This window comes from Cinclus cinclus, unplaced genomic scaffold, assembly GCF_963662255.1.
Source record: "Cinclus cinclus unplaced genomic scaffold, bCinCin1.1 SCAFFOLD_62, whole genome shotgun sequence".
Classification (NCBI taxonomy): domain Eukaryota; kingdom Metazoa; phylum Chordata; class Aves; order Passeriformes; family Cinclidae; genus Cinclus; species Cinclus cinclus.
This window is the reverse complement of record NW_026912081.1, coordinates 18600-31573: the sequence shown is the minus strand read 5'-3', so window position 1 is coordinate 31573 and position 12974 is coordinate 18600. Positions and strand designations below refer to the sequence as shown.

Genomic DNA, 12974 nt, shown 5'->3' with positions numbered 1-12974 from the left:
GGCTGTTTTGACAGACCGCCGCACTTCCGGCACATCGGCGGGAAGTGACGTCAAAAGGAGCGACGCACCCGGAAGCGCCAGCAGGGCAGCGCGTCGCCATAGGAACGCGTGAGTGGGGGGCAGGGGGGGCTAAGGGAGGAATTTGGGGGGTCTGGGGGGGCTCCGGGGGCGTCCTGGAGGGCCTGGGGGGTGTCCTGGGGCGTGCTGGGCGGGGTTTCGGGGTCTGGGGGGGTCCTTGGCGGGTTCTGGGGAGTCCTGCGGACTTCCCGGGGGTTTCTGAGCGGTCTCGGATACCGGGGGCCATTTGAAGGGAAGGGGGAAGGGAGGTCCTGGGCATCTTCTGCGGCGCCTGACAGGAAGTCTGGCCGGGGCTGGGGCTCCACGGGACTCTGGGGGGGCCTCAGGGGGTCCCGCTGGGTGTCCGCTGGGTCTTAGGGAGAGCCCAGAAGGTCCCTGAGGGGGCTCGGACACCGGGAGCTTCTTCTGAGGAGGGAGACGGGAGTCCTGGATCTTCTCTCTCGAGGGCGAGGAGGGAGGCCCAGAAGCCCTGGGGCCTCCCAAATTCCAGGGATCCTGCACGGTGGGGGGGCGGGGGAAGGTCCCAAATCCTGTGGGGTTCCCCCGAAAGCGCTGCACCCCCAGACTGGGGGGTGTGGGGCGCGGCCCTTTCACGCCAGCAGCGTTTTGGGGGGACGGGGGCATACACCGGGTTTTTTGGGGGGTTCTATCAACGCCCCACGCCCCCCCCCCGCGCCCCCAGCCCCGCCATGGGCCTTTGCAAATGCCCCAAGCGCCGGGTGACGACGCTGTTCTGCTTCGAGCACCGCGTGAACGTCTGCGAGAACTGCCTGGTCAGCGCCCACCCCAAGGTCCGGGGGACTCCTGGGTGTGGAAGGGGGGCCGGGGGGGGTCCCAGAAATTCCCCCGGGATGCGCCGTGACCCTCAGTAACCCCCTCAGTGCATCGTGAGGTCGTACCTTCAGTGGCTGCAGGACAGTGACTACAGCCCCCAGTGCCCCCTGTGCCAAGCTCCCCTGGGCGAGCGTGAGACCGTGCGGCTCGTCTGCTATGGTGGGGGGCTTCGGGCTGTGTGGGGGCTCCCTGGGGTGCGTTTGGGGCGTTGGGAGGGCATGAAATGAATTTGCAGGTGGGCTGAGAGGTGCTTGGGAGTGACTTGGGGGGCCTTTAAGAGGTTGGGGGTTCTGGGGGTGTTGGGGCACTTGAAACTGGATTCTGGGGCAGTAAAAACTGACTTTCAGAGGGGTGGGGGAACCCTGAAGGCACCTTTGGGGGGGTTGGTGGGCTTAAAATGGACTTTGGGGTGGTATTGGGAGTTTGGGGAGGCTTAAAAGTGAGTTTTAACAGGTTGGGGGGGGTATAAAATGACTTTTGGGGGGGGGTCGGGAGGGGGCTGGGGAGTGTTTGGGTCCTGCCCGGGCCCCTCCGACCCATCCAAAACCCTCTGCCCCTCCCCGCCTCCAACTCACCCTGGGGATTCCTGCGGGAGCCCCAGAATTCCTGCTGGGATGCTCCCAGGTCGGTTTGGACGTGCCCTGACCCCCACGCCCCTCTGGCAGACGTGTTCCACTGGCCGTGCCTGGCGGGGTGGGCTCGGGCTCTGCCCCCCCGCACGGCCCCCGCCGGGCACCGCTGCCCCCAGTGCGGGGGGCCCCTGTTCCCCCCCCCCAACCTGCAGGGCCCCGTGGCCGAGGCGCTGCGGGCGCAGCTCCGGACAGCGCCCTGGGCACGGCCTGGCCTGGGGCTGCCGCTGGTGAGTGCCTGCAGTACCTTGAATCATCCTGGGATACCCCGAAATCCCCCAAACCGCCCTGAAATCCCCCAAACTCCTCCCCCCAGATCGAGGACTCGGAGGAGCAGTTGGAGCCTGAGACCACCCAGGAGCCAGGCGGGAGCTGGGACGGTGCGGGGTGACCCCCAAGAACATCCCCAGGGGCCCCAAAAACATCCCTGGGATTCCTCAGACCCGCTTGGACCCCCCCCCCCCCCCCCCCCCCCCATTTCTGCCCAGGGACCTGAATCTCCCCAAAACCCCCAAAAACCCACCGGAGACCCTTGGGAATGTTTTCTGGGGACCCCAGTTACTGGTCTGGGAACCCCCAAACTCCCCTGGGACTCCACAACCCACCTTGGAGTCCCCTTCCAGGATCCCTCACCCATGGAGGGACCCCCAAAAACCTTCCCAGTAACCCTGGAACCCCAGCTCTCCTGTGAACCCTCTCTGAGACACCCAAATCTCCCTGGGACCACCCCAAAGCCCCTCCATGCCACCCCCAGAACCCTCTTGGACACCCCAACCCCCCTCGGGCAGCTCCCAACCCCCAGTTGTGTCCCTGCAGCCCCCGTCACACTCCCGGAGCCCCCCCTGGCCCCCCCCACACCCCATGCCATCGTCCACATGGGGGGGGAGACCCCGACCCTGCACGCAGGTGAGTCTGGGGGGGCTAGGGGGGGTCGGGGTGTCCTCCTGCAGCTGCCAGCCCTTGGGGAGGCACCACTGGGATGTTTTAGGGTCCCTCTGCTCCCCTCAGGCTCTGCGCCCCGCAAGCCCCTGGGGGGCCGCGAGTCCTGGAGCCCCCCCGACCGCGACGAGGACAAATACCGCCGGCGGCCGCTGGCCTGGCTGCCCCCTAAACTCAGGTGGGGCTGGGGGCCGCGCAGGGGCACTTTGGGAGATCGCTTAGGGTCCCTTTTGGAGGTCGTTTCAGGGGTCCCTTTGGGGGTCACTGGGGATCACTTTGGAGGTTCCTTTGGGGGTCACTGAGGATTCCTCCGGAGTCCCTTTAGGGGTCACTGGGTCCCTCTGGGGGTCCCTTTAGGGGTCACTGGGGATCACTTTGGGGGTTCCTTTGGGGGTCACTGGGGATCCCTCTGAGGGTCCCTTTGGGGGTTCCTTTGGGGATCACTGGGGATCCCTCTGAGGGTCCCTTTGGGGGTCCCTTTAGAGGTCACTGGGGATCCCTGAGGGTCCCTTTGGGGGTCCCTTTGGGGGTCACTGGGGATCACTTTGGGGGTTCCATTAGGGATCACTGGGGATCCCTCTGAGGGTCCCTTTGGGGGTCTCTTTAGGGGTCACTGGGTCCCTCTGAGGGTCCCTTTGGGGGTCCTTGCTCCCCCCTCCTCTCTCACCCCTCCCCCACAGGTGCCGCGTGCGCGGGGTCCCACGGCGCCCCCTGCTGGTGCTGTGCCTGGGCGGGGTCGCGGCCTTCGCGCTGCTCCTGCTCCTATTGGGCAGCCTGGGCAGGGGCGTGGCCGACTCCGACCCCGCCCTCGAACCGCTCAACAACCCCCACGTGCGGGTGGGGCACTGACCACGCCCCTTCGGGCAGGGCAAATAAAGGGCGCCCCCCTCTGGAGAAGGAGGCCGGAGTGTCCGTGTGGTTCTTGGGAAATGGGAGCTCCTCCCGCTTCCTCCCAGTGACCGCAGCGCCCTCCAAAGCCTCCCAGTTCCTCCCAGTCCCCACCACGCTGACACACTCGTTCTTTAACCCCAAACTGGGGGTCCCGGGGGTTCTTTGGCGGTTCCTGGGGATTGTGTGGGGGATCGCCTGGGGGATGTTGGAGGTCCCAAGGAAGGAATTTTGGGGTCCCATGTAGGGTGAGGGTTGCCCCAGGGAGGTTTTGGAGTTCCCTGGGCAGTTTGGGGCAGTGCCGGAGGAGCTTGGGGGAGGGGGGGGGCGGGGGGAAGTCCCAGGGGGTGCTTCTGGGGGTCCTGGGGAGGGTTGCAAGGACAGGGGAGGAAACTGGGAGTCCCAGCAGGACTTTGGGGGATCCCCGGTAGGTTTGGAGGCCCCAGAGCAAGGTTGGGGGTCCCGAGGGCAGTTTGGGGTGCCAGTGGAGGTTCTGGGGATCCCAGGGGCGGTTTGGGCAGTGCTGGTCTCTGTTTTGTGGGTGTCTCCTCCCTAGAACGGGTGAGCCCCCACAGCCAGGTGGAGGCGGAGCAAGGCCAGGCCACGCCCAGCGGGAGGGGGCGGATCCCATGCTCCGGGGGGCGTGGCCTCGGCCTTGTGCGGGGGGCGGGGCCCGGGCGGGAGTAGCTCCACCTCCAGCAGCAGCTGCCGCGGGCCCGCCAGGGGGCGCGTGAGCTCCAGCAGCGAGCTGTGATTGGTCAGCGCCTGCGGGAGGCGGGGTCACACAGAGACCCTGCCCCCGACCCCCCCCCCCCCCCCCAAAAAAAAAAAATTCCCACCGACCCCGCCCCCCAAATGCTCTAAACACCCCCCAAAAAACTCCGGGTGAGACCACAGAGATCCCAGATCCTTCCCAGATCCTCCATCCTCCCATTAATGCTCCCCCTCTAGGGCTCCCCCCAAAAAATACTTCAGCGTTTCCCCAAAACCAACCCGAGCCACCCCCCAAAATACCCCCGAGCCCCGCCCAGTTCCTGCCGAGCCCCCCCAGATCCCTCCCGGCCCTCGTTACCCGCAGGCGAAAGGCGCCAGGGGGGCTCCCCCGCAGCCGCAGCCTTTGGGGGTCCCCCGGGGGATGCTGGAGCTGGAAGATCCCAGTGGGAACATCGGGAATCTGGGGGATGGCCAGGAAGCGGTGCAGGAGCCAGCGGGGACGGGGGGCGCAGCCGGGGACACCCCCGGGGCACACGCAGGTCCTGGCAGCCCAGAAAGGAGCGTTGGGAGATTCCCCAAAGCTAGGACCCCGCTGGGGGCCCCCAAAAAGTCCCCTCAGCTCTTAGGGTCCTTCCGGTGGGCTCACAGGGACCCCCAGGAATTAGGGGTGACTGATGGGGTACAGAGGAGGCTCCCCTGGGTTTTGGGGACACACAGAGGGGGCGGGTCCCGTCCCCTGGATTTTGGGGGGTGTGTGGGGGTCCGTACCCGTTGCTGCGGGGGTGGGGGGTGTAGGGCCCCCGGCAGAGTTCACGGGGGACACAGAGGTGCCCCCCAAAAGTGTTGAGGCAGCTCTGAGCTTCCCCACAATCATGGGAGCCCTCGGCGCACTCGTCCTGGTCTGGGGGTGAAGGAGAGGGGGGAGCTTTTGGGGAAGGATGACCCCCAGTGCCGCACAGCCCCCCAGACCTCCCCACAGCACCCCCAGAGCCCCCCAACTTCCCCACAGCCCACGCAAATCACCCCTAGAGACCCCCCAGCCTCCCCACAGAACCCCCAATCCCCCCACCCACAACAAACGGGAACCCCCACAGCCCCCCCAAAGCTCCCAAACAACCCCACAACCCCCCCAAAACCACCCCACAGCCCCCCCAAAGCTCCCAAACCGCCCCCTAGCCCCCATACCCCGGCAGAGCCCCCCTTCCTCGGTGTAGCCAGGGGGGCAGAGGCACCTGAAGCCCCCCGGGATGTTCTGGCAGCGGTGCTGGCATGGGACCCCGCCCTGGCACTCATCCACGTCTGAGAGACCCCCACGGATGGGGGGAGGAGGGGAAAGAGACCCCAGTGAGACCCCGGAGAGTGGGGAGGGACGACACAGGGCCCGTGGGGACACTCGGTGTTCTCATGGCCCCACCCCATCCACGCCCTTGCCACACCCACCCCTCCCACACCTGCTGCACCACCTGTAGGGCGCTGTCTGGGGGCGGGACCGCGGGAGGGGCCATCTCTGGGTGGGGCAGAGCTACGGGGAGGGGGTGAGGCCACGACTGGGGGCGGCGCTCTGCTCTACGGGGTGTGGATATTTATCTGGGGGCGTGTCCCGACCTGGGCAGGTGTCTCTCACCGTGGCACTCGTGCCCGTCGGCGCCCAGAACGAAGCCGGACCGGCAGCGGCAGCGGAAGGAGCCGAAGGTGTTGAGGCAGCGCTGGGAGCAGCGGGCGCCCATGGAGCACTCGTCCACGTCTGGGGGGCAGGGGGGGCTTTGGGAGGGCGGGCATCACCTCTCCCCAACCCTCCAGGGCTCAATGAGAGTGGGGAAAATCCTCCCACCCCTGTCTGGGGTGCCCCAGTGGGATCACGCTGGGCCGGGGGGACTCTGACCGAGGCAGGAGCGGCCGTCAGGGCCGAGGCTGAAGCCGGGGTGGCAGCGGCAGGAGAAGGCTCCGGGGGAGTTGGCACAGCTGTGCTGGCACCAGCGGAACTGGCACTCGTCCTCGTCTGCGCCAGAAACAGCCAAAATCTTCCCAAAACCATCCCGTAAGCGTCTCTGAGCTCTGAACCCACCCCATAGACCCCCAGAGCCCTCTTTACCCCAAACTGCCGCCCCAAGCCCCCGCTCCCAGCCCCCGGACCCTCACTGACCCACGCACTCGGTGTGCAGGTGCCGGTACCCGGGGGGGCAGCGGCACTCAAAGCCCCCCGGGAAGTTGATGCAGTCCTGGCTGGGCCGGCAGGGGGGGGGGTCCCGCGCACTCGTCCGTGTCTGGGGGGGCACAGGAGGGGCGGAAGCAACAGGACCCCCCCTCCCCCCCCCAAGGGCGTCCCCATAGCAGGGTCACCTCCCGGCCCTGTGGGGACCCCTCCCCGCGTGAAGCCCCCCGCCCTTCCAGACCACGCCCACAAACCGGCCCCACCCACTCCCTCTGTGGGCCCGCCCCAGCCCCTTTTCACCGCCCCGTCCGTTGATTTGCACACCACTGACCACGCCCCCGCCCCTCCTCACCTGCGCAGGTGCCGTCGGGGGCGGGGCCGAAGCCGGGGGGGCAGCGGCCGTCGGGGGCGGGGTCCGGGCGGGGCGGGGCCGGGGGCGGGGGCGGGGCGGGGGCGGGGCCGGGCCCGGGGCTGAGCAGCGCGGCCGAGCGGGGCAGGCACAGGTACCCCCCAAAATGGTTCAGGCACTTCATGGAGCCCCGGCACGGCGGCGGCCCCTCCCCCGCGCACTCGTCCACGTCTGGGGGGGTCGGGGGGGGGGCACTGAGAGAGGACACCCCCCTCCCCTCCACTCCGTCCCCCCAGGAAAACAGCCCGGGGACCCGCGGAACCCCAAAACACCCTGAGAGGGGTGCGGTGCCCCCCGCCCCAAAACAGCCCCAAGACCTCCCCCAGACACCCCCCGAAAAGCCGCCAATCCCCCCGGGGCCCTCCCAAAACACTGCCCGGGACCCCTAGCCGCTCCTGCCCAGCACCCCCTGAGCCCCCCGACCCCCCTGAAATAACCCCGGACCCTCCCCCTCCCCAAACACCCCTCGGGAGGGACCCCCGAGAAAGCCCGGGAACCCCGAGAACAGCCCCCAAAACCTCCCCGAGGGGAACGGGACCCCCGAACACCTCCCATGGACCCCCCTGAGGACCCCCCCACCCCACCCTCAGCCCCAAACCTTCGAACCCCCCCGGACTGGGCGCCCGGACCCCGCTTCCCCCCCCCACCCCCCCACCTTTGCAGTGCTCAGTTTCGGGGTCCCACTCGTAACCATCGCTGCACTCCTGGGGGGGAGGGAGAGGGGGTCACCCATCCCCCCCGCCCCGAAATGACCCCATCGCCCCCCCCCCAGCCCCTCCCCCACAACTACTCCAGAAGTTTGGGGATGGGGGAGGGACCAAAGACTTTTTGGGATGGGGGGACTCGGGCGTTTACGGGGAGTGAGGGGGGGGGAGGGGGAAGAGAAATGTTTTGGGAGGAGGCGCAGGACCCCCCCCCCCCCCGCCCACGCGCCCGGCCCCCTCCCCCCCCCCCAAATATCCCCTTTCCCCACCGCGTAATCCTCGAGCTCCTCCAGGTCCGGGGGGGCCGCGGGGGCCACGGTGGCGCCGAGGAAGAGGAGGAGGAGCAGCGAGGGGGGCCCCATCGCGCTGGGGGGGGTGGGGGGGGAGCAGAGGGGGTCATCCCAAACTCTGCGCCCCCCCGGAAGGGCCCTGGCCCCTCATGGGAGCCTCCCCTCCATCCCCGGGACGCCCCTCCGCCGCCAAAGCCCCCTCTGGGGTTCGGGGGGAGGGGCGTCCCTGTGGGGGAGGGGAATCTCGGGGGATTCCTCGCCGTGGGGGGGGGGGGGTGGGCGCCACCCCTCCCCCCGCCCCCCCAAAATCCCCTCGTGGCCTCCCTTACCCCTCTCGTCTCAGACCCCACCCCCCAGGCACAGAAGCTCCTCCCCCCCAAAATTGGCCCCGGCGCGTGAAACGGCCCCTCCCCCCATCAATGCCCATCCCTATCAATGCCCCTCCCCCATCAATGTCCCTCCCCTTTATTCCCCCTCCCCCCCCCCCCCCCCCCCAATATTTGGGGTCCTCCAGACCTCCCCTCCTCATTTTCAGGTGAGGTCCTACCTCATCTGTCCCTCCCCTCCTCGGAGCTTTTGGGACCCCCCCAATCCATCCCTGAGATTTGGAGATCCTCCAGTTCTGGGCCTCCCACCCCAAACTTCTCCCAAAATTTTAGGATCACCCCCACACCTCCTCCCATAAATGCCGCCCCCCAAACGTTCAGCTCAGTTCCCAGCTCTTTATTGCACCCCCCCACCCCGGCTCTTCTGGGGTCGCAGGGGAAGAGCGTGCCCAGGTGTGGGGTTTTCCCCATTTTGGGGGGGTTCCAGTAGCCAAGCACCCCCTGTTTTGGGGAGTCTCCACGTGGTTAAGCTGGCGGATCCCGGTTTTGGGGGTCACCCCTTTTTTGGGATCTCCCCTCCCTTTTTGTAGTCCCATATTTGGAAGCTGCCCCATTTTTGGGGTATCTCCTTTTCGGAAGGGGCATTGCAGGTGCCAGATCCTTTTAATTCCCCAGGGGCGTCACATCCTGGGGGGTGCCCCATTTTAGGGGCAGTCCCCGTTTTTGGGGTGCCCGTTTTTGGGGTCAGTCGTGGTACATGCGCAGCAGGCAGGCGGTGATGGCGGCCATGTAGCGCTCCCACAGCGCCTGGTGCCTGCAGGACGGGAACAAAAGTTTGGGGAGTCCCTCGCTTTTGGGGAACCCCCAATCCCCACAGGTGTTTCGAACCAGCCCCATTGTGGGCCGGGTTTAGGGTCCCCCTAAAGAAGATCTGGGGGTTCCCAGCTGAGGGGTCTCACCTGAAGCCCGACAGGTTCCGGGGTGCTGCCGTGTACTGGGTCAGGAAGAGCCGCAGGTCCCCCGGGCTCCACTTGTCGGAGCGGCAGGGCTCGATCACCTGAGGGGAACCCCAAAACATACCGGGATTTTGGGGGGGGGGGGGTGTTCCAGTTTAGGGGGTCCCAATCCTGGAGTCCTAGGGATGGTTTTTGGACCCCCCCTGCTCGTTGGGGTACCCCTCACCTTCTCCACCAGGTCCACGAAGAAATCCCGAACGTCGCGGGCGTGGGTCAACTTCCCCCCCACGTTCACCAGTGCCCGGGACAGTGCCTGGGGTGGAAAGTGGGTGGTGGGGACCCCACGATCCCAGAACCCTCCCCTGGAGCCCCCCAAACCCAGGACCCTCACCATGGGCCTCTCTGGGCTCCAGGAATCCCTCCCAAGGAGGGGGGCACCCGGTACTTGAGAGGGGGCCCAGGACTTGAGGGAACCCCCAGAACCAGGACCCCCCCCCCCCCCTCCCAGGATCCCCTGAGCCCCCCAGGAAAGAGACCCAGGACCTCGGGGTGCTCTCAGGGTTTTGGGGACCCCTCCATCCCTAAATTCCCTCCCAGGGGGGACCCCAGTGCTGGGAACCGCCCTCCCAGCCCAAGCTCCCTCCACAAATGTGCCCAGAGGCTCCTCCAGGATTTTAGGGGAGGTCCCAGGATTTTGGGGTAAGCTCCTCCCCCTTCAAGCAGACCCCAGGGATTTGGGAGGCCCCTCCTCCCTGAGGACACCCCGTTTTGAGGTGGGGGGGGGGGGTGTCTACCTTAAAATTTGCCTCGAGCTCATTGTAGACCGAGATCTTCCCCCGCAGGGCAGAGCACACCAGGCTGGGTGGAGGGGGCGGTTAGGGGGGCCCAGGGACCCCCCGGAACCAGGACCCCCACCCCAAGAGAGGCCCAGAGTCCGGAGGTCCCAGGGTTTGTTGGGGGACTGGGGGTTTTGGGGACACTGAGAGGATTGAAGGGATCCAAGGCTTCGGGGCGATGAACTTTAAGGGGTCCCAGGGAATTGGGCAGGACCTGGTGATTTGGGGGACCCACCCGATTTTGGGGGGCATCCAGGAGTCTGGGGTGCCCCACTGCTGGGGTGTCCTTGTTGTGGTGAGCCCGGTTTTGGGTGCCCCATGGGGTTTGGGGTGCTCATTTTTGGGTTGTTCCTGTTTTTGCTGTCCCCGTTATGGGGGACGGCTCCTCAGGGGTGTGCCATTTTGGGGTGTCCCCATTTTGGGTGTCCCCATTTTGGGGTGTCCCGTCCTAGGCTGTCACCTCTTGTGCTGGTCCAGCAGGTCCTTGTCTGCCACCAGCACCTTCAGCTCCTTCAGGTCCTGCAGGAAGGACTTGGGCAGGTCCCCGTCCGGCTCAGCCGCCTCGGGCGCTGGCAGGGGACCGGGGGACACGGGGGTCATGGGGGGACACGGGGGACTGGGGGGGGACACCGTGGGGGTGCCGCAGGGACACCGGGGATGTTGGGGACACCTTGGCAGTCACCAGGGTCCCCAAAGGGGGACATCTCTGGGGTCACAGAGACCGGTCACCGGGACACAGCTGGGGGATCCCGGATGGCACCAGGGGGGTCCCCGCTGTCCCCGCTCCCCCTCCGTGTCCCTGATGCTCTGGGGGTGTCCCCCGTGTGTCCCCTGTGCTGGCGGGGGGTCCCGGGGGCTGGGGGGCTCACCCAGGGCCCCCTGGCTCCAGTGCCCCATCATGCTTTGGGCACAGGCAGCGAAGTCAGCGAAGCTCAGGAACTGCAGGCGCCGCTTGCCGGTCTCGAAGCGGCTGTTGGCGAAGAACACGATGGCGGCGTAGTCCCTGGGGGGGGAATTTCGGGGGTCAGGGGGGTCCCTGACCTCCGAGGGAATCCCTAAAATCGCCCAAAACCCCTACACCGCCCCAAACCCCTAAATCCCCCTCCAAACCTGTAAACCACCCCAACGCTACTCCCCAGATTCCCTGTTCCCCTCCCCCCACAGGTATCACCTGCACCCCAAAGCCTCCCCACCCCCCCACCCCCCCATCCCCACCAACAACCTCAGCCCCTCCTGAGCCCAGGGACCCCGCCCAGAAACCCCCCCCCCCCCCCCCCCCAGTACCTTTGGGTGGTCCCAGCACCCCCTGGGTCCCCTCGGTTCCCTCCCTCCATGGGGCATCCCCTCCCCACCCCACTCCCCCCCAATTCCCCCCGACCCACCGGGCAAGGGAGGGGGGCAGCAGGAAGAGCTGCTGGATGTTCTCGGCCAAGGGGCCCCGCAGCTCCTCCACAGCCTTGAAGACCCTCTTGAAGTTGTCAAACTGGGGGGCAGGAGGGGTCAGCGCCCCAAATCCCCCCACCCAGGGCCACCCCGGACCCCAAAATCCTCCCCAAGACCCGCAAAACCCCCCCTTGAACACGCCCCCCAAGCTCCCCAGGACCAGCCCACCCCCCACGAGCCAAGTCCTCGTTTTTGGGGATTTTCCTTCAGGTTTTGGGTTTCTCCCCTTTCTCCCTTTTGCCCCATTTTTTGAGATTTCCCACCCCCGTTTGGGGGTTTTCCCCTTGTTTTTGGCATTTCTCTCCTGTTTCCCTTCCCCCTGATTTTGGGATTTCCTCCTTTTCTCTGGGGTTTCTCCCCCCATTTCCCTGCCCCTTTCCTTTTCCCCCGGATTTGGGGTCACACCTGGCGGCGGCAACTGCGGATCCCGACCCCAGTGCGGGCGCTGACCTCGTCCAGCTCCTTCTTGGTGCCCTTGGAGAGTTTTTTGCCCAGCAGTTCCCGGGCCAGGGCCTCGTCAAAGGCATAGTACCTGGGGGGGGGACCCCAAAAACGGGGGAAACCCAAAAATTTGGGGGAAAATCCCAAAAACCTGGGGGGGGGGGGGGGCTCTGAAACAGAGTGGACCCCAAAAAGCCTGCCCCACGCCCTAAAATCTTGCTGACACTTCCAAAATGTCCCAGAGCCCTCTGGAACTGCTTCCCCAGTCCCTCCCAGTTTGCCCAGTGCGTGTCTCCAGTCCGTCCCAGCTCCCCCAATACCAGCGTCCCCAGTGTCTTCCAGTGTCCCCCCCACTGTCCCCAACCCTTCCCAGCTCCCCCAGCACCAGCGTCCCCAGTCCCTCCCAGTATGTCCCAGTCCGCCCAGTACCGCTGCACGAGCAGGGCCTGCCGCTCGGGGGGGATCTGGAACAGGAGCTGCTGCAGCAGCCGGGGGGGGGCGTGCAGGAGCCGCTCCAGCATCTGGAACGTTCTGTAGTGGTCGCGGGTGTCGCTCTGCAGCACGGCCACCGATGTCCCCTCGCGCTCCAGGACCCCCCCCCGCAGGCGCCGCGCCACCGCCTCGGCCACTGCGGGGACACAGGGACATCGGGCATCCCCCGGGCGTGTTCAGGTGTGTCCCCAGGTGCGTCCTGGCTGGTCCCAGGTGTCCCCAGGCCCGTACCCGAGTGTCCATCCAGCCACAGCCGGTACACCTCCTCATCGATCAGCGTCGTGTTCCCCACGAAAACGTCCAGGTCGCTGCTCATCCCTGCGGGGGTGGCCCCGCGTCCCCAGATGTCCCCAGATGTGCGCAAATATCCCCGAATGTCCACGATGTCCCCAGACCTGCTGACCCCACACTGGGACCCCCCCGAGCCCCCTCCTGCCACCCTGGGATTTGGGCCCCGCCCCCAAACTGGGCCGTACTGGGAAATCCCTGCCCCCACCCCAGCCCATACTGAGAGACCTCCCAGCCCCTCCCGTCCATCACACTGGGAAACCCCTGTCGCCAAACTGGGCCGTACTGGGAGCCCCTGAGCCCGGACTGGGTCGTACTGGGAGCCCCTCCTCGCAGCCCGTCCCAAACTGGGATCGCCCCGCCCCCAAACTGGGGCACACTGGGGCCCCGACCCCCCCACCCCCCCCCCCAAGGGCAGTCACGGCCCCTCCCCCCTCCGGGGAACCCCGAGCCCCTCCCTGCCCGCCCCTCCCCCACCGACCGGCGCCGTCCCGCGCGCTCCTCGCGCGACGCAGACTGATGACGTCACGCGCGCTGCGGCGGCGTCGCGGCGGG

At 67.1% G+C, this 12974-nt stretch overlaps 3 protein-coding genes across 6 annotated transcripts; 1 reads left to right on the top strand and 2 right to left on the bottom strand.

The window, feature by feature from the left end:
• The first annotated feature begins 53 nt into the window (after window positions 1–53).
• On the top strand, window positions 54–3380 carry ZFPL1 (zinc finger protein like 1). Its single transcript, XM_062514207.1, has 8 exons — window positions 54–108; window positions 761–869; window positions 960–1071; window positions 1578–1771; window positions 1858–1921; window positions 2358–2447; window positions 2550–2658; window positions 3161–3380. Exons 2-8 carry the CDS (start codon window positions 768–770, stop codon window positions 3327–3329), a joined length of 840 nt encoding a protein of 279 aa, XP_062370191.1. The 5' UTR covers window positions 54–108; window positions 761–767; the 3' UTR covers window positions 3330–3380.
• Window positions 3381–3528: 148 nt separating this feature from the next.
• On the bottom strand, window positions 3529–7709 carry LOC134057169 (EGF-containing fibulin-like extracellular matrix protein 2). Its single transcript, XM_062514209.1, is given in 11 exon segments — window positions 3529–4133; window positions 4441–4624; window positions 4851–4983; window positions 5268–5381; window positions 5707–5826; window positions 5965–6081; window positions 6226–6346; window positions 6587–6694; window positions 6696–6814; window positions 7299–7347; window positions 7617–7709. Coding segments are annotated over 11 exon segments (1371 nt in total). The 3' UTR covers window positions 3529–3920.
• Window positions 7710–8345: 636 nt separating this feature from the next.
• FIBP (FGF1 intracellular binding protein) lies at window positions 8346–12931 on the bottom strand. Of its 4 annotated transcripts, none has more exons than XM_062514205.1 (10): window positions 12901–12931; window positions 12363–12449; window positions 12069–12267; window positions 11604–11730; window positions 10625–10758; window positions 10216–10324; window positions 9714–9777; window positions 9146–9232; window positions 8923–9020; window positions 8346–8777 (listed from the first exon to the last, which is right to left on the bottom strand). In XM_062514205.1, exons 2-10 carry the CDS (start codon window positions 12399–12401, stop codon window positions 8708–8710), a joined length of 927 nt encoding a protein of 308 aa, XP_062370189.1. In that variant the 5' UTR covers window positions 12402–12449; window positions 12901–12931; the 3' UTR covers window positions 8346–8707. The 4 variants fall into 4 exon arrangements, with proteins under 4 accessions (XP_062370189.1, XP_062370185.1, XP_062370187.1 ...); XM_062514201.1 differs by lacking the exon at window positions 12901–12931 and adding an exon at window positions 11138–11238 and having other exon boundaries at window positions 12363–12533; XM_062514203.1 differs by having other exon boundaries at window positions 12069–12449; window positions 12901–12920.
• Between the last annotated feature and the right edge of the window lie 43 nt (window positions 12932–12974).